The sequence below is a fragment of the Engystomops pustulosus genome, chromosome 1 (genome assembly GCF_040894005.1).
Source record: "Engystomops pustulosus chromosome 1, aEngPut4.maternal, whole genome shotgun sequence".
In the NCBI taxonomy this organism is placed as follows: Eukaryota; Metazoa; Chordata; class Amphibia; order Anura; family Leptodactylidae; genus Engystomops; species Engystomops pustulosus.
The window spans coordinates 271,096,759-271,121,887 of record NC_092411.1 but is presented as its reverse complement, the minus strand read 5'-3'; the positions used below and the strand labels follow the sequence as shown (position 1 = coordinate 271,121,887).

At 43.9% G+C, this 25,129-nt stretch overlaps 1 protein-coding gene across 7 annotated transcripts in view; it reads left to right on the top strand.

The window, feature by feature from the left end:
* The window catches only part of GRK4 (G protein-coupled receptor kinase 4), a 198,195-nt gene that overhangs the window by 20,521 nt on the left and 152,545 nt on the right, over positions 1–25,129 (top strand). Inside the window, exon 1 of one of the 7 annotated variants that reach the window (XM_072126166.1) lies at positions 22,489–22,770. The exons of 5 other annotated variants lie outside the window; for them this stretch is intronic. In XM_072126166.1, the coding sequence (XP_071982267.1) occupies positions 22,719–22,770 (52 nt within the window). In that variant the 5' untranslated portion in view covers positions 22,489–22,718. Of the gene's footprint in view, positions 1–22,488; positions 22,771–25,129 lie in introns of those variants that run through there. One more of the 7 variants, XM_072126168.1, reaches the window with a different exon arrangement.

The following is a 25,129-nucleotide window of genomic DNA, read 5'->3' as shown; positions in this document are numbered from 1 at the left end:
GATGTCACAGTACAGGGATCTCACAGTGATGTCACAGTACAGGATAATACACACAGTGATGTCACAGTACAGGGATAATACACACAGTGATGTCACAGTACAGGGATAATGCACACAGTGATGTCACAGAACAGGGATAATACACACAGTGATGTCACAGTACAGGGATAATACACACAGTGATGTCACAGAACAGGTATAATACACACAGTGATGTCACAGTACAGGGATAATACACACAGTGATGTCACAGTACAGAGATAATACACACAGTGATGTCACAGTACAGGGATAATACACACAGTGATGTCACAGAACAGGGATAATACACACAGTGATGTCACAGTACAGGGATAATACACACAGTGATGTCACAGTACAGGGATAATACACACAGTGATGTCACAGTACAGGGGATAATACACACAGTGATGTCACAGAACAGGGATAATACACACAGTGATGTCACAGTACAGGGATAATACACACAGTGATGTCACAGTACAGGGATAGTACACACAGTGATGTCACAGTACAGGAATAATACACAGTGATGTCACAGTACAGAGATAATACACACAGTGATGTCACAGTACAGGGATAATACACACAGTGATGTCACAGAACAGGGATAATACACACAGTGATGTCACAGTACAGGGATAATACACACAGTGATGTCACAGTACAGGGGATAATACACACAGTGATGTCACAGAACAGGGATAATACACATAGTGATGTCACAGTACAGGGATAATACACACAGTGATGTCACAGTACAGGGATAGTACACACAGTGATGTCACAGTACAGGAATAATACACAGTGATGTCACAGTACAGAGATAATACACACAGTGATGTCACAGTACAGGGATAATACACACAGTGATGTCACAGAACAGGGATAATACACACAGTGATGTCACAGTACAGGATAATACACACAGTGATGTCACAGTACAGGGATAATACACACAGTGATGTCACAGTACAGGGATAATACACACAGTGATGTCACAGTACAGGGATAATACACACAGTGATGTCACAGTACAGGGTAATACACACAGTGATGTCACAGAACAGGGATAATACACACAGTGATGTCACAGTACAGGGATAATACACACAGTGATGTCACAGTACAGGGATAATACACACAGTGATGTCACAGTACAGGGATAATACACACAGTGATGTCACAGTACAGGGATAATACACACAGTGATGTCACAGTACAGGGATAATACACACAGTGATGTCACAGTACAGGGATAATACACACAGTGATGTCACAGAACAGGGATAATGCACACAGTGATGTCACAGTACAGGGATAATGCACACAGTGATGTCACAGTACAGGGATAATGCACACAGTGATGTCACAGTACAGGGAGATATTCTTGTTATCGGGAAGCTCTTTTGTCTATCTTGTTTGTCTATGACGAAGCTACTGAATAACGCATACAATAACACAGGAACAGAACCTTTGGCAGCACCGGTATTAGGCTCTGGTATTGCAAAGATGTAGTCAACATGGAAAAGGCTTAAATTGGGCGCCAAATCAAATGGCATCTGGTTACCATGGCATCTGGACTTCCTACACCGTCATCACCCGACGTCAGTTTCCTAGCAACATGAGAGGAGGATACTGGAGCAGGGAACGATGAGTAACGCTGCAACGTCTGCTCTATATAGTAAAACAGCAGGGGACGGAGCAGCGAGGAGACGGCCCGCTGGTCAGACCTGTATTACTGCACGGTGTAATTAGTGTATCATAAAACAACAGTATTTATAGGGAAACCATATATATTTACTACCGTCCATTGTATATAAGTAAGATCTGTGTATGGAAGTTGGGGGGCATTAGATTATATTCTGCGGTATTGGGCAGTTACACAGGAAGCTACATTCAAATTTCTGTCAGCTTCCTGTTCACGTAGAATGAATGGCTTAGACATGCTGTACACGTTTGATACAGCTAAAAGATAAGTCATGGAAAGTAATTACAAAGTTACCTAATATATTTTATAGCTTGAGCTGTATTTTGTGATTTTATTTGATGATGCTGATTCCCTTTTTTTTTTTTTTTTTGCCCTCCAAATTTTTGGTCTCTTTACAAATCATAGGGGAGTGATTTGAAATGTTATTTTTTTTTCCCCTTTGTATTTGTATACCCCCTAGTGTATTTTAACCCTAGGGGATCTGGTTGCTCCTAACATATAATGCAATACTACTGTGCTGTAAATGGTGAATGGGCTGAAGATCTGTTACAGTTTGGCACCAGCACATTGTAACAGATCTTTAGAAATTACAGGCCCTGTAGTACCTTACAGATTCCAGGCAGCACATTTGGCTTCTGGTGACATATTAAAGATTAACACCAGTGATCAGTACCATCACCGATCGCAGGTGTTACCGGTGGTTGTTTGCCGGATGGTGCAGCAAACACCCGGTATGTTTGAAAATGGTTCAGTCCGTGATCCTTCTTCAAACATCCTTAAAGGACATCTACCACCAAGCACACTGACATACTGGTGTGCGCCACCTCTGGCAGGATCCACTCTTCTTTTAGCTTATTGTACCCTTGTTCTTCTAAAATAATGCAAAGAGTCTGAGGGGCTCTGAGCTCCATAGGTGTTTTTTTTTTAAACTTTGGCAAATGAAGGTTAAAAGAAGAGCAGATCCTGCCAGAGGGGGGGCATCAGTATGTCAGTGTGCTTGGTTTACAATCCTTCATCCTGGTGGTAGATTTCCAACAGCGGGAAGTACTAGCTAGCATGTCACATGTTGTTAAGGTTTTATGGGGGAAACCTCCAAACTATAAGTGTTATCATACTGGGTGCGACTATATTTTCATCACCATCTTATAAACATGGGATAAAAGGTTGTCAACACTTCCATGCGTGCAGTAATAAAATGTAATATTGGCTGTCGGAGGATGGCTGCCCCAGCGCTACCATTCATAGGAGACTAGCGTGTACCAATTTGTTTACAGATGTGCAATAAAATCTATTGACCTGTGTTTAATAGCATCCGCAGAGCCTGGAAGATTCAACACACACAGTACCCAGCGTTACTCTGGCATCAGCCCCAAAGGCAAATCAAAGCCCTGGCTAACAAGGGCACATTCTCCTGTGACACAGACATCACAATGTAACAAGCAGCCTGGCAGACGCTATGTCCTGACCCAAGGAGAGAACGCCTGAAATATTCCTCCCTACGCCAGCATTATGGATATTAGACATTTCCTCTGAGGTTTCTCTCCATCTTTTATAGCTTCCATAATTATATATTAATAAGTAAAGAGTTCCTCTATAGGGGTTGGATGTCGATCATTGTCTTTGGAAGGATTTCTACGCCAGTGTTTGTAGAGAGAAAATGAGAGGGACAGATATAAGGGGGATAAAAATGAGGCAGATGTGATATAGATAATAAAAATGGTCAAATAGATATGATATTCTGGGGCACATTTACTTACAGGGGCACCGGAGTTCACCGAAAGTGCATTGTCCGTCTATAATTCACTAAGATCGTGTGCCGGATATCCTGCATGTGTCGCTTCTCCGCTTATGTCTGACAGAGTTCACCATCTTCTCCCCGGTGCATGTAAGTGCTTGGTCTTGCGACACAATTTGAAAGTTAAATCCTGCACTCAGTCCGATGCCCCCCCCCCCCCATTTGTGTTGCATGGAAGCCATTGCAGCTGCGCCACAAAAAGGATTGCGTGTGCCACAATCCCAGCCTAGACACTTCTTAAATACCTGTGCAAGCCGTGCAATCCCCGAAAACGGCACAGTCCAAATAAAGTGCGCACGCGACCCTTAGTAAATGAGCCCCACTGTGTCTACAAGGATAGATATGAGATAGGGTGATAGACTAAAGCCCTATAGCAGTGATGGCGAACCGTTTAGAGACCGGGTGCCCAAACAACAAAAAAAAACACTTATTTATTGCAAAGTGCCAGTACGGCAACTTAAGTAGTAATTTATTGCTACCTGTTCTACCACAACTTTCAATCACAGTTGAAAGAAGAAGGGTAAATTTGGACTAATGTTGTAGCATCTCACTATGGTCCACCTGTACAGGAAGAAACGTGGGGCCTAGAGGAGCTCTAAAGATAATCCTCCCCTTTCCACAAGTTCTACCTCTTCCTGCAGTCCCAAGTAATTAAAAATAGCACTGAGAGCAGCATTTCTTGAGTCGCCTGGGACTGCAGGATGATTCTTTGAGTTCTATGTCGAGTGCTATATTGATGGCTTGGGTGCCCAAAAAGAGGGCTCCGAATGCCACCTCTGGCATCCGTGCCATAGGTTCTCCACCACGGCCCTATGGGGTGGATTAATCAGAGCCTGTGCGTACAAGCTGTAAAAAAGACGCAGTGCCTGGACGGACAGAAATTGCACCTATTTCTACTTTTACGTCACCTCCATTCCAAGTGGGTGTGGACATGCATTAAGTGGGGAACACCCAGCGTCTGGGGGTCCCTGCCCCGCTCCTGTGCACTACCCATAGATTTCACCACTTTCCTGTGCATGCTAAGGCATTTTTCTACCGCAGGTGCGACTGGTGTCGTGGGAATGGAGGCCAACTTCAACCTTGCCCCTGATGAACATTATTAATCTGCTAGCTATATCAGAACCCTCCAATAAAGCTAGCAGACACTGCACCGCCATAGCCACAGAACACCGGACCACTGTAAGCTTGGCATATTCATGAGGGGACGGTCTGAGGCGCCGCTTCTTCCCTGGACCGCCCTTTCCACGTCATAGGCCAGGCTTCATGCAGTAGTCACTGCTTCTTTGGACCGCCCCCTCATGAATACGCGGGACCACTGTAAGCTGCAGTGTCTGCTGGCTCTATTGGAGGGTTCAGATAATGCTAGCAGTCTAACACTGGTATAAATGCTATTTAAAAAGTGTGTTTTTTTAGGGTGACAGGTCATCTTTAAACATAATATAGACTTAACTTTCCTGGACCTTGTTATCTCACCCTACTTTTTTCTTGCAATACCATATACTACTAGCTTTTGCCAATTAAAGGGAACCTGTCATCAGGAATGTCATTTTTAGCTGGTGAGAGGTTCCAATAGTCCATATTATGCCGAGTTTAAAAATGCTTTTTTTTCAGCATTGTGAATCATTTCAGTACTTTCAAAAAACTTTATTTTACTTTACCTAGATCCCTGTTTCATATGGTCATATTTTTACCCAAGTAATGTGGATTGATTTGTGGGTGTATCTCATATATAGTCCCGGTGTTATGAGTCCCCTTCTCCCCATTGGAAACAATGGGGGTCATTTAATAAGGGCCTGAATCGCTATTTTTCGCCTGGTTTCTCGAAAATTGCCGATTTGCCCTGGGTTTTTGGCGCATGCGATCGGATTGTGGTGCACTGGTGCCAGCATGCATGCGACGGTAATCGGGGGGCCTGACCGTCGGAAAACCCAATGGATTCGGAAAAACCACAACATTTTTTTTTTTAAAATGTGTGCTTACCTGCACCCAGGATAGGATGGTGAACTCTGGCGGACTTCAGTGCAGCAGCGACACCTGGTGGACACCTGGCGCACTACCTTAGTGAATCGCCGGAAGACCTGAATCTTCGACGGAGAACGTGCCGCTGGATCGCGACAGGACCGGGTAAGTAAATCTGCCCAATGTTGTTTGTATGAGAAAATAGGTCTGCATATGACAGTGTGAATGAGCCCATTTCCTTCCATGGGCTCATACAAACGGCCGTGGATTGAACAGCCCATACTCGAGACAATTGTTGCGACAATTGTTGCGACCATTGACCCACCGATTATTCACAGGACACAAATAAAGGTCGACAGCCTGAGAACGGTATCGGTACTTGCAGGAATGCATCATATGCACATGAACGTTTTCTTCACTCAGGAGAAGCACGCAGCCGGGTGGAGAAGATGGAAGGGTCACAGCTGCTCACCCATCCCCTTTCCGTATTAGCTGAATTGGTCCAAACATAGGCCTCAATCCCCCTCCCCACCGGTTCTGTCACTGGTGTCATTGACCTCCATGTGGCCACCCATGTATAGAACCATCATCGTGTACATAGAGATACAGCACCAGCACCTGGAACATTTCCCAATGCAAGATGAAATGCCATTGTTTCTTAATTCTAGATTAACCTATAGAGGATGGTGACTGCATTAATATATTTATTAATCTTCCCAGTTTGCCTGGGAAAAGGACAGACAGGACTCAAGCAGAGATTTCCAGCGGCCCCTGGCTGCACGCGGCTGCCTCTCACTGGTCTGGAACGCTGATGTAAGCAGTGGGCACCATTATCTATGACAGGACCTGCTAGACAGACAAAACACTGAAGCCGTGTGATTAGAGTGCTAGCTCACAGGCCGCCCACCAGCACGATGAAGGTTACGCTTCATATGTCATTTTTAATGGGTGAAAAGTCTTTAGTGACTTTTTTTAACCCTTTTGTTCAGCTTCTAATTCATGTTTTGTCTATTTTTTAAAATTTTTTACTATTTCGAAGGCAAAAACAATTTTTTGACATTTACGTTGGCATCAATTTTTCAGTTGATGTTTTTATTATAGATCATTTTTGTCATTGTAAATAAGAAGGTAAATTCTATTGTTTTGGTTAGTGTCTTATTTTTACAGTTTTAGAAGATTGGATGGGGGCGGGTTATCTTTATTCTTTTTGAACTATGCATCTTTTTTTTAAATAATTTTTGTTTGATTTACCTTAGCAGATGTTTAATTTTGCTTTGGATTTTTTTTTGTGACTTAAAAAAATAAAGTTGCACTTTTTTGCGCAGCCCATGTAATCCCAGCCATAGCCCATACGCCAGCAATGGAGTGGAGTGTTTTTGTGGCAAAAATTGCAACAAAAATGCACGTCACAGTTGATGAAACTGCCTTAGCCACAGGAAACCATCTTAACAACATGTTTGACAAGGATAAATAGTGAGCAAACAGGGAAAAGAAGTGCAACACCAGATTAGAGTTCAGGTGCTAAATACAGGCGGTCCCCTACTTAAAGAGAACCCGTCATGCAAAATAACCCCCTAAACTAAATATATTTTCATAAACTGCTATGCTGTTACAGCCTGTCATATTGCCCATGCTGTTATTGGTCTTGTATTGTACATTCAGTCTGCAATGATATGTTCATACTCATGTTATGCATGCTGCCACCCAGTGGTCAAAGTTTTTATTGTTGGATAATTTGCTTGCTGTATCTTTAAGCTAGCTATCCCATCATGCACTGTTACCCAGCTTCTCCTCCTCTTTCTGTGACATCACTTCCTCCTTCTTCATGCTGTCCTCCATTTGTGACTGTAGCAGACATGTTCATCTTCCCTGTGCAGTAGCAATGTGTTTTGACCGCATGGCATGTCATTTCTAAGGTAAAGGCATTAAACTGAACCTAAAGCACATCCATTGCATCCTCCCTTCATGCAAATGGCAACGCTGTGGAATGAATGTCAGTGAGTTCTACTATCTACCATCCAGTTTATACGGAGACTGCACTCACAACCTATCAGGGTCTTCTCCAGCGTATATCTGTGGCAGAATAACTGCCATTAGAGAGCATTGCCTGTATCCCTTCATTGTCCCTCTACATGCCTGTAATCCTAAGCAATGAGGTCCTAAAGCTGTATGCAAATGACCTGTGAAATGTCCAATGAAGCATTAGCATATTCAAGCTGTCCACCTTATTCATGAGTGGGAGGCACAGCCACACCCCCAGTGCAAGACTGACAGCCTGTATAATGATGTGAGCCTGTATAATGATGTGCTTCCGGGTGCTGGTGGCCACGCCCCCTGCAGCCTGTGTGTGCATGTGTGTGTGTATAGGAGAGATACAGCAGCTCCAGGCAGCCATGTTACAGCAGAACATGTCAGGTACTTGTGTAGCTGATGTCTGTGTCTCTCACCTGTATATTAGGAGGATGCAGCATGTCAGCAGATACAGCACACACACCAGCAATGCTTTACTATACATTACACACAGACATGAGCAGGGGGAGGAGAGGGGAGGGGGAACAGGGGTGACATCACTGCCTCTGACCATGTGACCAGCCTCATTTACATGATAAAGAAAAGATGATTTTACAATGAATAATGTATGAAATAACTAGATAAAGGCTGGGATGGGATCCTTGTGAGCTGCTCCAACAGGTAGTAGTGACAGGACTAGTGACACAGACCTGATGACAGGTGTCCTTTAAGAACACCTGACTTACAGACGACCCCTAGTTACAAACGGACCTCTGGATATTGGTAATTTACTGTACCTTAGCCCTAGACTACAATAATCAGCTGTAACAGTTATCACAGGTGTCTGTAATGAAGCTTTATGGATAATCCTGATTCTTATGACAATCCAACATTTTTAAAATCCAATTGTCACAGAGACCAAAAAAGTTCGGGCTTGAGCTACAATGATAAAATATACAGTTCAGACTTACATACAAATTCAACTTAAGAACAAACCTACAGACCCTATCGTGTATGTAACACGGACTGCCTGTAGGCACAAAAATACCTCAAAGCACAAAAAACAGAAAAAAATATATTAGGGAACATTTGCTAACAACAGTACAAACTGCGCTAATATATTTTTTGCACTAAGTGCAGTTTGCCTCCTGCACTGCTCCGACAGAGTGCACCACTTTTTTGGGGGACACCTTTAACATGGGGCGTATGACGCACTACTGTCGGACATTGCATGATAAATCTGGCGCACAGTCCGACTGAGCACCAGAACACCCCCCTAATTTGTATTGCCTGAAGAATAGTGCAGCCACTCCACAAGAGAGTCGCGTGCGGCACAAATATGGGGCACAAAAATGGTTTTCTCAATTTATTCTTATTAATATTTTTAAATAACTTTTAAAATCCAAAGAACAGGGCTTCGTTTTCATTGCATTAACCCTTTATGTGACCCTCACTTCAAATGGTCATATCACCTGAACCATGGCACCTAGAAACAGTTCTGGTGTCCTGTTAAAGAGGAGTATATACCGTATTTTTTGGACTATAAGGCGCACAAAAAATCCGTTGATTTTCTCAGAAAAGAAAGGTGTTCCTTATAGTCCAGTGCGCCTTATATATGAACCGTACTTACAGACAACAGCTGCCTTGTACTGTGCACAGGTCTGCCACCTGCTGGTCATTAATCCTTATAATCAGGTGCGCCTTATAGTCCAGTGTGCCTTATATATGAACCTAGACATTTTAGCAGGCATTTATTGATGGTGCGCCTTATAATCCGGTGCGACTTATATATGAACCTAGACGTTTTAGCAGGCATTTATTGATGGTGTGCCTTATATTTCGGTGCGCCTTATAGGCCGAAAAATACGGCACTTTAAATAATATCAGGATCTAAAGTTACAGTCAGGAATTGAGATCTGTATTTAAAAATCACATTTCTAGGTGCCAGGGTTCATTTTAAGGGGTTCTCGAGCCACATACAAGTTAGATCCTATCCACAGATTAGGGGCTTACTTGCTGATCAGCGAGGGTTTTAGACGTATCATAAGAACGGGGGCCCCTTGTACCCCGTCGAAGCCTGAGGTTAAGAGAGCAGCCTGTAGCTGCTCTATTCAGCTCTATGGTGCTGAAGAAGTTTACCAAGTATGGCATTCAGAAATCTCCATCAGTGCCCTAGAGAGGAATGGGGTGGAGAGGGAGTAACTTGTATGTGCCTGGAGAACCTCTATAAAGTGTGACACTGCCATCATGTACATATACATGCTAGCTGCACATGCGATGTGCAGCACTGGGGACCTGGGTTCAAGTCCCATCCAGGTCAACATCTGCAAAGAGTTTGTATGTTCTCTCCGCGTTTGTGTGAGTTTCCTCCGGTTTCCTCCCACACTCCAAAACATACTGGTAGGTTGATTAGATTGTGAGCCCCATGGGGACAGGGACTCATTTGGCAAGCTTTGTGCAGAGCTGCGTAATCTGTGTGCGCTATATAAATAAAGAATTAGTATTATTGTGCAAATATATCTGTATGTAAGTCGTGAAGGGGTTTGTGGAGTGCTCACCTTTCTGTTAGACTTGATTCATGTTCCATCATCATAGGATATCATCAGCAGCTAATGGGACAAATAACTGTTCATCGTTTTTTCATTCATGTAGATCACTAGCAGACACTGAAGCAGCAGGTATTGCTGATAATATCAATTGCAAAATCTACAGCTTTCTACCTCTTTAGTTCCAGGAAACGATTGGCCATTGATGGGAAAGATTACTGCCCTGTGCTTTTTATTCATGCAAATTAGTAGAGTAAGCACTTAGCAGACACTGAAGCAGCAGGTAATGCTGATAATATAAATTGCAATATCTGACAGCTTTCGACCTCTGTAGTTCTAGGATGTGATTGGCTAATGATGGGACAGATTGCTGTACATGTCTTTTTATTCATGCAGACTAGAAGAGCAAGACTTAGCAGAAACTGAAGAAGCAGGGGATGCTAATAATATAAATTGCAATATCTGACAGCTTTCTACCTCTGTAGTTCTAGGAAACGATTGGCTAATGATGGGACAGATTACTGTTTTTTTGCAGATGAGTAGGGCAAGCTCTTAGCAGACACTGAAGCAGCAGTGGATTCTAATAATAAACCTTGCAATATTTAAACACTTACTACCTCTGTATTTCTAGAAAATGTCTGGTCTCCAACCGGACAGATAACTGTTTATAGTTTTTCATTCATGCAGATCACCAGAACAAGTTCTTTAGCAGACACTGAAGCAGCAGGGGATGCTGAAAAAAAACCAAAACTTGCAATATTTGAGGAATATATAGGAAAAGATTGGCCATTGATGGGAAAGATAATTATTCATTGATTTTTCATAGATGCAAATCAGCAGACACTGTAGCAGCAGGGGATGCTGAACATAAACCCTGCAATATTTGACGGCTTCGTATCTCTGCAGTTCTAGAAAACGTATGGGAACTGTTTACATTACATACAGATGGTTTAATTTTTCTCCGTCGTCATATTGTATACATAACACATCATTCATTGGAATCTATACTTAGCTCGATTTCCTGGCCCTTACATAGCGTAGCGCTTATCCCGATGTACGTCGGAGCAGTGGCAGTCGCATACCACGCAGTGGTCTTTCTGGAACACATTCCACATCCCATGTCTCAGGCTTAATGAAGACCAGCTGGAATCTACTGTACTTGTAGCAGCAGAAATGAATCCCCCCCCCCCCCCCCCCCCCCACCGTTATCTGTTACTACTCGCTTGCAGCTCTGGACCTTCAACTATTCAGAACAGATGTTAAATTGACGTAGTTGCTGCATTGAAAATAAACAAATAAGAGGAGGATTTGGCCCACGTCTTCTCTGAAGTCACTCGGAATAACCCATACTTTGTGTTTATATTGGTACACATAAATAAATAACGGCGTTTATTTGGTAGGAAGCTCTCTGTACTCCAGAGAACTTAAGGTCCCAGTGTCATAAAGAGTCTTCAGAGCTTTGGAACAAAGAAATATTGATACAGAAGTTGAGGTGGGAGTTCTATTTGCAAGTGTGGATACACTCTACAATTGTATCATTACTGAAGAAGTCAAGGTAGGGCGTCATTTACCCAAGAGGAACCAGTGTACATCTCTGTGTTGATGGTTGTCTTTGTGAGGTATGATTAGAGGAAAGCTGACCACATGAGGTCTACCAATTTTTTACAGTCATGGTCCAATTCCACCAGTTTTGAGACCCCCTTCATTTATGTCCTAGAGAGCTACATTAGGTTGGACGCTAAAATGAGAAGCAGAGATCAAGGAATCTCCAGCTCTTCGACCAGTGGTATAACTACTACTGTGGCAGGGTTGATATGGGGCTTAAAGGGAACCTGTCAGCAGAAATTGAGCTAATAAACCACTACCAGTATGTTGTCAAACATCTGAACACATGTTTCTTTCATGACCCAGTGTGGTGATATCATCCAGGAAATCTACTGTGAAGTGAGGTGTAAATTGGTTGTGTAAGTCAAGGAGGCGGAGAGTTTAACCCTGAAGACAAGCTCTCTCCTCCTCTGAAAGCCCCCTTCACTGTAATTGAAAGTCTTGTATGTTGACAAGCATCTGAACACCTTCCAGATCATGTTTCTTTTATGACCCAGTGTGGTGGCATCATCCAGAAAATCTACTTTGAAATGACATGTAAATTGGTGGCATAAAGTCAAGGAGGCAGTGAGTTTAACCCTGAAGTCAAGCTCTATCTTCCTCCAAAAGCCTCTTCACTGTAATTAAAAGTCCTGCATCCAGAGACAACACTCACCAGATCTCCTGGAGTCCGATGCGTGATGTCAATCACAGAGGAGGAGGCGTTCAGAGCTCCCCACCTTGACTTCAGTGTTAAACTCTCCGCCTTCTTGACTTTATACAGCCAATTTACAGCTCACTTCAAGGTTGGTTTTCAGGGTGATGCCACCACACTGGGCCATAAAGGAAACAAAAACTAGAATGTGTTACACTGCTTGACAATATTCTGGTAGTGGTTTATTAGGTCAATTGCTGATGACAGGTTCCCTTTAAGATGTCAGAGATAAAGGTGTTGTACTAGGATAGAGGATAACAATGTTGGTGGGGGGCCGACTGCTGGCACCTCCACCGATCTGGAGAATTGAGATAGGTCGACTAAGTAATAATAATAATAATTCTTTATTTATATAGCGCACACAGATTACGCAGCGCTGCACAAAGCATGTCAAATTGGTCCCTGTCCCCAATGAGGCTCACAATCTAAACAACCTAACAGTATGTTTTGGAGTGTGGGAGGAAACCGGAGTACCCGGAGGAAACCCACGCAAACACGGAGAGAACATACAAACTCTTTGCAGATGTTGACCTGGGTGGGATTCGAACCCAGGACTCCAGTGCTACTCTGCCAGTTCATTAAATACTCCAGGAGTACCGGAGATTACTTAGTACAGTGCTCACCTTTCAGAGAGTACCGGTTGTAGCTGTGCATTTTGCCTGGAAATTTGGACACTCTGATAGTATTGAAAGGTATGGAAGTGTGCACATTATACCTACCTCTTCATTCAATTAATGAAAATGGGACACTTTATTATGAAATACTGTTTTCGTGATTGGTGGGGGTTCTAGCAGACATTACTGAATGCAGCACTTCCCCCACAATCCTCTTCTTCTGGGATGAACACTTGCTGGGGTGGTCAAGAAGGCAACATAGTAGTTCCCAGGCAATAGTAGTTCCTATGAATAGTTCCAAGGCTGCACCTGTACTTGTTAATACATTATGCAATAAGCTTCGTATAATTCTCATATTGGGGGGTATTTATTATTCTCTTTGCATCGGTTTTTTGGCGGTCGCTTTTTTGTTTGTTGCTGCGCCTTGTGCTCTATATGTATTATACAATTTAGCTTCTTTTCTGACACTAATGACTCAATTTGGGCACAGCTCTTCAATCCTGACTCTTTTCCTGCACTTTGAGTTTCCGACATGGCGCATAATTAGACCAACAAATAGAAGTTTTCCAAGTCCTAAATCCCTTCTTGCATGCGGTTTAACATTTCTGAGGCTCATTTGTTCATCTTACGGTGCACCACATACATTAAGACCGTTCCCCACTCAAATCAAAGTGCAAAACACCAATAAAATCGGGCGACAAAAATTATGAACGCCCCCTTATTGTGTATCTGCACCTTTAGGTGGCAACCTTGTGCGTTCAGCCTGTGAGGTTCATGTTTATTAAATTGAGCAGGCCTAAACATAATTTTGATATGGCTTCAAGCCTTTCCTAGATACAACACTGGGGCTGATTTACATACCCAATCCCGCGGTGCGTTCTCCGACGCTCATTTGGGTTCTGCTGGGATTCACTAAGGTCGTGCGCCCGATGTCCACTAGGTGTCGCTGCTGCGCTGAAGTCCGCCGGAATTCACCTCCTCCGTCTCGGTGTATGTGAGTGCTATATTTGCGACACAATTTTTTTTTTAAATTCCGCGTTTTTTTCGAATCCGTCGGGTTTTCCGACGGCCACGCCCCCCGATATCTGATGCGTGAAAGCCGGCGCCGATGCGCCACACTCCGCCACATCGCGTGCGCTAAAATCCCTGGGCAATGTGACGCAAATTGGAAAAATTCGGGAAACCCATCGGAAAACCGCGATTCGAACCCTTAGTAAATGTGCCCCACTGTCTTCAACTAATTCCTCAAGGAGGGCATGGGCCTCATCTGTTGAATCCCAAGGCTCGAAAAGTATTGACAGCTGCCTTGCTGCATATGTTGTCCACTGCCCTTTGTCTCAATCGTAGCTCGAAATGGAAATTCCCCAACAAATAGCTTGATGTTCGCTTGAATATTTTTAAACATTTGCCCTTGCAGTTAGCACCTACATTTCGGAGATAAATTTGGGTCCCAAAACCCCGGTAGCTACCCCGCTAGTGTTATGCCATCAATACCTAACACTAGAATACACCTTTTTGTTTAGAAAATGAACAAGGAACTAAAACCAACCAATAAAGCGTCGTAACAATATATGATTGGTTCTATTCTCTATCAACTGCAACAGGGGTTGAAGTGCAGGGCTGAGGTCGTAGCAGTACAATGTCAACCAAGTATATTCGATCTCTTTGCCAAAAGTGTAGAGTTCATGGTATTCACAGCACTTTCCTGAGTCTATAGATCAGGGAACCTATGGCACGGGAGCCATATGTGGCTCTTTTAATTGCTGCATCTGGCTTGCAGACAAATTGTTGATTAGTAGCGATCGGCAGTGTGTACATCTAAGACACACACAGCGATGATCATTGGATGCAGTCAGGTATGTTACCGCTGCCTGCGTCTTTTGTGTGACCAAGGTGCCATCACCGCACCGCTGCTTATGTGACAGCGCCTGTGTCATAGCAGAGCAGCATCCTCTCTATAACCCAGACGCCATTGCCTAAGCAATGATGCAGCGGAGTCTGGGTCAAAGAAAGAGTACTGGAGTGATGAGAAGCCACTGAAGGGAGAGCAGGTAGGTGAGTATGCCCTTTTTTTTTGCTGTGACTATCTACTACTGGGGGCATGTACTGGGGAAATGTTCTATTACTACATATCTAATGGGGAGCATGTGCTGTGGCGACCCATTTACTAGGAGGCATGTGATGGTGCTACCTATCTACTCGGGGGTATGTGCTGGAACTACCTGTCTGTTTGGGTGCATGTGCTGTGGCTACATACGTACTGGGAGGCATGTGCTGGGGCTACCTTTCTACTGGGGGCACGTACTGGGGTTACCTATCTACTGGGAGGCATGTGCTGTGGCTACCTATTTACTCGGGGGCATGTGCTGGTGCTACCTATCTACTGGGGAGCACGTGCTGTGGCTACCTATTTACTCGGGGGCATGTGCTAGGGCTACCTATCTATTGGGGGGGCATGTGCTGTGGCTTTCTATTTACTGGGGGCCATGTACTGGGGCTACCTATCTACTAGAGGGGAAGTGCTGTGGCTACCTATCTACTGGGAGGCATGTGCTGTGGCTACCTATTTACTCGGGGGCATGTGCTGGTGCTACCTATCTACTGGGGAGCACGTGCTGTGGCTACCGATTTACTCTGGGGCATGTGCTAGGGCTACCTATCTATTGGGGGGGCATGTGCTGTGGCTTTCTATTTACTGGGGGCCATGTACTGGGGCTACCTATCTACTAGAGGGGAAGTGCTGTGGCTACCTATCTACTGGGAGGCATGTGCTGTGGCTACCTATTTACTCGGGGGCATGTGCTGGTGCTACCTATCTACTGGGGAGCACGTGCTGTGGCTACCTATTTACTCGGGGGCATGTGCTAGGGCTACCTATCTATTGGGGGGGCATGTGCTGTGGCTTTCTATTTACTGGGGGCCATGTACTGGGGCTACCTATCTACTAGAGGGGAAGTGCTGTGGCTACCTATCTACTGGGAGGCATGTGCTGTGGCTACCTATTTACTCGGGGGCATGTGCTGGTGCTACCTATCTACTGGGGAGCACGTGCTGTGGCTACCGATTTACTCTGGGGCATGTGCTAGGGCTACCTATCTATTGGGGGGGCATGTGCTGTGGCTTTCTATTTACTGGGGGCCATGTACTGGGGCTACCTATCTACTAGAGGGGAAGTGCTGTGGCTACCTATCTACTGGGAGGCATGTGCTGTGGCTACCTATTTACTCGGGGGCATGTGCTGGTGCTACCTATCTACTGGGGAGCACGTGCTGTGGCTACCTATTTACTCGGGGGCATGTGCTAGGGCTACCTATCTATTGGGGGGGCATGTGCTGTGGCTTTCTATTTACTGGGGGCCATGTACTGGGGCTACCTATCTACTAGAGGGGAAGTGCTGTGGCTACCTATCTACTGGGAGGCATGTGCTGTGGCTACCTATTTACTCGGGGGCATGTGCTGGTGCTACCTATCTACTGGGGAGCATGTGCTGTGGCTACCGATTTACTCTGGGGCATGTGCTAGGGCTACCTATCTATTGGGGGGGGGGCATGTGCTGTGGCTTTCTATTTACTGGGGGCCATGTACTGGGGCTACCTATCTACTAGAGGGGAAGTGCTGTGGCTACCTATCTACTGGGGGGCCATGTGCTGTGGTTACCTATCTACTAGAGGGGAAGTGATGTGGCTAGCTATCTACTGGGGGGCCATGTGCTGTGGCTACCTATCTACTGGGGCACATGTGCCATGGCTACCTATCTACTGGGGGGGCATGTGCATATTATATATGTCTCTCACAGAATAACATTTTAAAATATGTGATGTTCATGGCTCTCTCAGCCAAAAAGGTTCCCGACCCCCTGCTATAGACGTATGGCCCCCCACAAAATGGTATAAAATAGGGAACATAGATTGTGAGTGTCACTGTTTTATCCTCAGGTTTTACTTGATGTCCTCAACATAAGATGCAGTAAAGAGGGCAGAGTGCTGTTAGCACGGAGTACTGAGAAAGCACTGTATGTATGTGTCATGTCCTCAGTATTCCTCCTCTGTCACATTCAGCTTCTGTGCTCTCGCGCTGACAAAAATGTTCTCTTCTCTCCGAGCCTTAATTTGATAATGATCCTTTTTTTTTTCTTTTAGCGCATTAGATGTTTTCTCTACTTTAGGCTACATGCACAGGAAAGTTGTTTTTCTGCATGTTTTTTTTTTTTAAAGATGGCACATTGACACCTTAATTTCGATGGAAGTCTATGGGAACGCAAAAACAACTGATGTCATCCACAGGTGTCATCCGTGTGCCACCTGTATTTGCGGATCCTTTTATAGGAATCTCATTCAAGGATCAAACTGGCCTTGCTACCCTTTCAATTTTGTTGGACGCAAAATCGGATGGCGTACAGGCTGTTTTTGAAGACAAAGGATTACACACTGGGGACGAACAAATCACAAAAACACCCCCCAGAATGGTTGTTTGGGGTTGGCTAATAGCACACGTTCATGTGTGGCTAGCTTTTCACTCATTAACATAAAACTGGATTTCAAGGATGGGGGAAAATTAGGGTTATACAAGTATATGGTATCTCTGGAGGAAGTTATCACAACAAGGACAATGGAGGCTACGGGAAGAAATTGATGATAAGGTGAAGTTCTGATCTTTGGTGAACAAGAATTGCCACATCTGGAGCTTATTGTCTTTGTGGGACATTCAGTAAAATATGCCTAATGTAAAATATTGGTCTGAGGCAGTGGTCCCCAAACTTTTTTTGCCCAGGGACTGGTAGGTGGGGGATGCGGTCTGGTGTCAGTTTCATAGCCAAATATGTATGTATGCATGCGCCACCATAACTCCCTGTGTGCCTAACTTATATTGTCCAATTTCCTGCAGAAGCAACCCCCATATATACAGTATTTTTTGAACTTTAAGGCGCAACGGAGTATAAGGCGCACCGTCAATAAATGCCTGCTAAACCGTCTAGGTTCATATATAAGGCGCACTGGACTATAAGGTGCACCTGATTATTATGATGAATGACCATCAGGTGGCAGACCTGTGCACAGTTCAAGGCAGCTGTAGTCTGTAAGTACGTTTCTTATATAAGGCGCACTGGACTATAAGGTGCACCTTTGATTTCTGAGAAAATCAAAGGCTTTTTTGTGCGCCTTATAGTACGAAAAATACGGTATTGTCCCCTTTCCTGTAGCATGCCCCACTCCCATGTCTCCTTACCTTTAGCTGCCCCCACCCTTAGCTTTCCCAGCTGAGCTCTTTAAAAAAAATACTCACCTTCCTCATTCCCCTGCAGCAGTCTTCTCTTCCTTCACTTCTCTTCCGCATCAATGCATGGTTCTATTGTGGGCAGACACGATGTGATGACATCTTGATGCTCACCATCAATAGAGCGGTGCATTAACATGGAAATTAAGTAAAGGAAGAGATGACTGCTGCAGGGGAATGGGAAAGGTGAGTATTTTTTTTTTTTGGTTTCCGTTTACAGCGGTCAGCCGCGGCCCCGAACTAGGTGTTCTATGGCCCGGTGGTTAGGGAATACTGGTCTAAGGCATGCCTTTTGTCACAGCCTGATGAGGCACGGGGTGTTAATTAGGTAAGTTCCCCACAAATGAGTTTGGTTTGAAAAAAACACTCCATGCACTAAAGGTTTTTCCAGACCGAACCTTGTATCACTTAACTTTAGTAGAGATGAGTGGACCCCGTTCAGGTTTGACCGCCTAACCTGGACATATTGCTGGACACCCCCTAGCTCAAAACATATAAAGAAAATAAGTAAATAGTAAAATAAGAAAGTAATGAAAGTTATTGTTTAGTATTAAAAGAAAAATAGTTAAACTATATATCTGGCTTTTGGAGAACATAAACATAGTTTTGGGAAGTGTATTACAGAGGAAACTTGAAGTTCCTTTTCTAAATGATTCATCCTAAAACTGGCAAACACAAGGACAGGAGGCCTCCGAGCACAGAATTATTCCCCTCACTCTACTAACTACCAGCGAAATGTGGTCCCAGTGCTCCGTCCTATGTTCATGACTCAGTTATAGTTCACACTACCTCACTAATATTTGCAGCACCTAGTAAGAGCACTTTCCTTTGTTGGTTCTTAGCTCCGGAACATCCTAGAATGATTAATGGGCCGTGACTAACTATATAATTTTTATAGCGCCATCATATTCTGTAGCCATTTACAACTCATAGGGGACATATACAAATAGAATATTACATTACAGAGTACAAACAGTCATAGGAAAGAATAGGAGTGAGGGCCCTGATCACAGGAGCTTACAGGCTATGAGAATGAGGGGGTGACACAAGAGCTTACAGACTATGAGGATGAGGGGGTGACACAGGAGCTTACAGTCTATGAGGATGAGAGGATGACACAAGAGCTTACAGTATATGAGGATGAGGGGGTGACACAAGAGCTTACAGTCTATGAGGATGAGGGGTGACACAAGAGCTTACAGTCTATGAGGATGAGGGGGTACACAAGAGATTACAGTCTATGAGGATGAGGAGGTGACACAAGAGCTTACAGTCTATGAGGATGAGGGGATGATACAAGAGCTTACAGTCTATGAGGATGAGGGGGTACACAAGAGATTACAGTCTATGAGGATGAGGGGGTGACACAAGAGCTTTCAGTCTATGAGGATGAGAGGGTGACACAAGAGCTTACAGTCTATGAGGATGAGGGAGGACACAAGAGCTTACAGTCTATGAGGATGAGGGGGTGACACAAGAGCTTACAGTCTATGAGGATGAGAGGGTGACACAAGAGCTTACAGTCTATGAGGATGAGGGAGGACACAAGAGCTTACAGTCTATGAGGATGAGGGGGTGACACAAGAGCTTACAGTCTATGGGGGGTATAATAGCTTGTATAATGGTCCAGCCATTCTTTATAAGGGGGCAGAATTAAATAATTTCATAAATAAATATTACACTTTTGCTTGAACCAGCCATCAGCCATCATCTTATATAGAAGGTCCAAGGTGAAGGTGACTGCAGAGAAGCCTGGAGGTAGGTATCTAGTGTTTGCTGGATAACAGACGGGAGGAGGACATAAGATGGGATAGTAAAGATAGAGTTGAAATTTCTAGCAGTTCGCATATGTGATAGACCTGCCTAAAGAGATGGGTTTTAAGAGCACATTTGAAACTTTGGAGGCTGGGTATAAGTCTAAATGTCCAAGGTAGTGCATTCCAGAGAATTGGTGCATCTCAGGAGAAGTCCTGGAGACGTGAGTAAGACGTTCGAATTAAGATAGAGATTGATTTAAGATTACTGGAGGTTCAAAGAGCACGGGTTGGGCGATAGATTGAGATGGGAGAGGTAAGGGGGTGCAGCATTCGGCAGAGCTTTGTGGATGTGGGTTATTCTTTTAAACTATTCAGAAAAAGGCAGGCAGTGCAGTGACTGGCACAGACTGGAGGCACCCATGTAAAGACAAGCCTGGCATACCTAATGTTTGTTCCTTCAGGAGCCATTCTAGACCCCTTATTGAAGAATTATTTATATATTTGTTAATTATTTCCGTACAGCAACCTGATTATTATTGCAAAAAGGGTTGACAAGGATTAGGAATGCATGAGTGCTTTCTTACAAAAACATGTCCCCACCAGGCTTTGTATGGTATTATGCAGGTCAACTCTATTGAAGAGAAGCCGCCCTTTTCATTTCTGGACAATCCCTTTAATGACTTGTCTTCCATGGTGTTCAGTCTTCCTTCTGGAGTTCTTGTTTACCTACAGTCACTTTAATAAGCCAGAATTTTGGAAAAGAGGGCAGAGCATTGGCTCTCAATATACATGTACACAAGAGACATTTCAGGAACTTTCAAGGTCCTTTAAAGGTCCTGAAACCGCTGAAGGGATGCAACTTCCATTCCCCAAGAAGCCCAGGGCACATGGCAGTCTTAATCCTCCCTCCCCGGGTATCACCCGTTATGATCCACACCTACTTTTGGCCTCAAAAACTGCATCAGAAAACCTGAATGTGAGAACATAAGCTATAACATCTTGGTGGTTCTACATTGCAAATCAGATACCATTCTTTTCAATGAAACTTGAGCTGCAGTGACTTAGTTCAGCCACTACAAGGAGAATGGAGCTGTCTGCTTTCCATTTCATTCTCTATTTATTACCTGCTGAGATTATCTGATCTTTGTGGATGCTGGGTGTTGGTTCTGTACAAATGTGATATTGATGAGCTACACTTGGGATAGGTATCAATATTTTACAACCTGGAAAACCCCTTTAAATGCTCCTCAGGTCTGGACAGGTCCTGTATAGCTGAATTCCCAGGAAGCCTAGAGAAATAGGATTATCTGTGGACATTCGTATTATCTGTCACCGGTAAAGGGATCAGGGGGGATAATAGGTATTATGGAATTGTTAGTCATGCATTTCCCTTATATACAGGAATACTTCACTGAAGAGGATTTGTTCTGCAGGAAAAGTTGGAATCTATTGTCTGATATTTGATAAATTCGACACTTTATGAACTGATACGTAGCTCAGCGATTTAACCACGTCCACTTTCCTACCCGCTTGTTAATATTGAGGGTGGTGTTAAGGCTGATTCACTTTTACCACCCTGGGGCTATAGAAAAAGGGGTATTATAGTGTCTCCCCTTCTTATAAAGACAGACAACAGAAAAAGGAGCACTATCAGGGGGGCCGCAGCAAAAGGGGCAGCTGCAGGAAAGGGGTCTTTTCAGACCGAGGGCTGTTGGTAGAGAGGGAGCCAATCAAAAGGCATGGCTGAGGGCTAATAAATTCTGCGCCACCCTGTGCGTTCCGAATCTTATGTCCCTCTTTTGCTGCTATGAAATTTGGGAGGGATTATGGCGTTTGGGATCACTTCCCACCCCATTGATAATGGTCCTGTATGGTCCTCATGCTATTAGTCCAGGTCCTTGCATCTGATTGAAGAGCTCTGCCTTGGCGTTTGGGTCCATTTTGCACAGGCCACCCAGGCCGTTCCTTGTCTGCATGGGATCATGGAATAAATGTCTAGGGTATTCCGTCCAATCCCTATTCCTGGAGCAAATTTTAGAATATGTTCACGTTTATTTTAAGCATCTAAATCTGTACAAATCTGCATATTTTTGCAGAACGCGTACAGAATGCTACAACCTGTGTACATTGTTGCAATAATCATTCCGGATTATTTGTGTAATATTTCTTTTACGTTGTGATCTACGTTCTAGCGTTTCCCTCCTAGTAGAGTGTCTGATGTGGAATCTACAACCAGGCATAATTATTACATTGAATGGCGGTGAAGGGAGGGAGTGGGGTCCTGGCTGTCAATCACTTGATCCTTTAACCCTTGCATTCCACCCCAGGTTTTTAAACATGGCCCTTGGATGAGCGATCCTGCTGTTTGCACTTGTATTTTACAAGTGTTAGGCTGATTCTTTGCAGAATAGTGAGTGCATCATTGACAAATCTGTGCTAGGTGCATGCATAGCTTGCTGGCTGGAGCACACTGAAGGTTCATTCTGCTTCTGGGAGTGGTTTTGAGCCATGTCCCCTCCTCACTAAAGGCAAAACAGGAAGGAAGGAGCCCAGCAGAGCAGAGCAGCAGAGCTGGAGTACACACCACTCTATGTATACCCAATGCTAGGAGCCTGCACACAATGTGCTGCTGGAGATGAGGCTGCCCATGCCCAGGATCTATGCAACAAGAGGGCAGCTGCTTGTCAACTAGGAACAGAGATGTGTGATCTGCACTGCACTCATTCCTGATCATGGAGATTGAAAACATTGTGGCCAACACTGTGTTGCTGAAAGCCAGGGAAGGTAAGAGGAGGCAGTGGGTGGGTGGGGAGCACAGGCTGCTGCTCCATCTGCATGTAGACAGCAGGCATGTATGGTATGTGCATAGGGGGTGATTGCTCTTGTTTGCATCTCCGCTCTGCTCCCTAGGTTATAGCAGGGGGTGGGGGTAATGCAGGGGAATAGTGGTGGCTTCATGCAGTGGCTCCTGCACAGGCCAGCTCATCAATAATCTCCTATGCTGCAGCCGAGCCTATATGTTCTAGTGCATCAACCTGTGGAGAGAGTGCAATGGCCGCCGCTGCTGCTGCAGAACCTCATTGATTCTAATCCACCGGCTGCATTACTAGTTCATTTTACTACCGCTGTGGGCTCTAGATCTGTAATGCAAAATTTGGCATTAGCACCATACGTATTACTAGAGAGAGTATACTGGGAAGATACTAACGTTGAATGAGTATGATTTCTATCTATGGAATAAGATAGAACAGAACCGGATTAGAAGCCACTTTTTAGTGGGGTAGCCTAATCCTCACCTATGTCTTGCCTTACAACCAGACTCTTGTCATGTTTCACTGAGGATCAAATCTTAGGATTACGACATTTGCGCGATTGAAAACGCAGAACTTTTTTTCCTTTCTACACCTAAAATGATGTCTAGCCGCCGGATTAGCGTTGACGTTGATACAAAGTGACGATGCAGGACAGTGCATTGCACACAACCCGTTGTCCCGCTGCAGACTGTGAACAATCGAAATACAAACAATCGATACATTTAGAGTTTTCTTTGAGTGTACGAAATATAGGAAACCGGCAGTGACAGCTGTTGTACTTTTCTGACAGCTACTTGCGCTTTAACATGTTGTGCACTTAACCCCTTGTTAAAAGTTTACTTGTGTCAAAGGTGCTGAAATTATTGGCTTTGCAGATAAACTTTTCGCTATTCTACGTAGGAACGTTGCAAAATTTAGTAGACAAATCCTAATTTCGTTGCTGGTACACCTATATGAATGGATTTGTCTATGTAGTGCATGGTGCAACTTGTGAAACTTTTTAGGGAGCATAATCGGATATGACAAATACGCTGCATTTTGTGCCAGGTCACACTTGGGTGCCGTTCTTAAATATATTGGGTGGATAGTTACTGCCATGTCACGTAATGGAGCATATTTACCAATACAGGCAGTCCCCAACTTAGGAACACCCGATTTACAGACGGACCTTTCTGCCCCCTGTGACCTCTGCTGAAGCTTTCTGGATGTTACTTTAGTCCCACGCTGTAAGGTGTCTGTAATGAAGTATTATTGTTCATTTTTGATCCAAAATGTTTTAAATCTAATTGTCACAGGTCCCAAAAAATAATGTGGATGGAGTTACACAACAATAGTTAAACTAAACTATTCGAGGAATTCCTTTGTAAATAAGTTGCCGTTCTTTAAGATACAATTATATTACGTTCTATAGATTTGCTTTGGAAGGCGGAGGTCACGTCTTGTAAAAAGTGTTTAACTTTTTAGCATTGAACATGTTATTTTTCGCAATGCAAGAGAAGTAAATAACACATGTTTTAATGCTTTCATAGTGAATTGATATATCATTCCGCACGTTGGTTCTGACTTCTGTTACAACCTTAAGCGTTAGGTTGACTCCTACTTCGTTACGAGCCTTGTTTTGAGAATGTAGCTGCTTATCTGTGAACCCTATTTTAAGTTTTTAATTTCCACCCATCTTGATAAAGCATGCCGACGTTAAACTGTGCCATCACAAGACTGGTGTGTTCATGGGATCCATTGCATTACTCTTTTTTTTTTTGTCCCCAAGACCGTTGGGTTAATTTGTTATTTCCCGTCTACTGGATTGTTTTCTCTGGTGGAGGAGAACCAAAGTTAATACTATAAAAATACAGTCTATAAATTATAAGTGTAGGTTCACTTTTGGCACGTCTGGGAACTAAAAATGACTCTTAACTTTCAGTCCTCTGATAGGGCTGCAGTTTAGCTATTGTGTTAGGACCGCAGCTACCTGAACATCCACGGTTCTACTAAGCTGAGGGTTTTATGTTGATTCAAACGCAACCTGTCACCACGTTTTCACAAATACGCCTAGTGACAGGTTCATAAAGAATCCTATTAACTAAATGCAACCCTTCTTTTAGCTAAAAATGGTTTCCCTTACATCTCCATAAATCAACATTATTTTACTATGAGAACGGTCAATCTGTGGAATAGCCTTCCTCAGGCGCTAGTCACAGCAGGGACAGCAGAGAGCTTCAAGAACTGATTAGATGCCATTTTACACCTAAATAACATTGATGGTTATGTTATATAGAATAGTTTCCCATACATCTCTTCTTCATCCAATCCCTTCACTTCCTTGGTTGAAC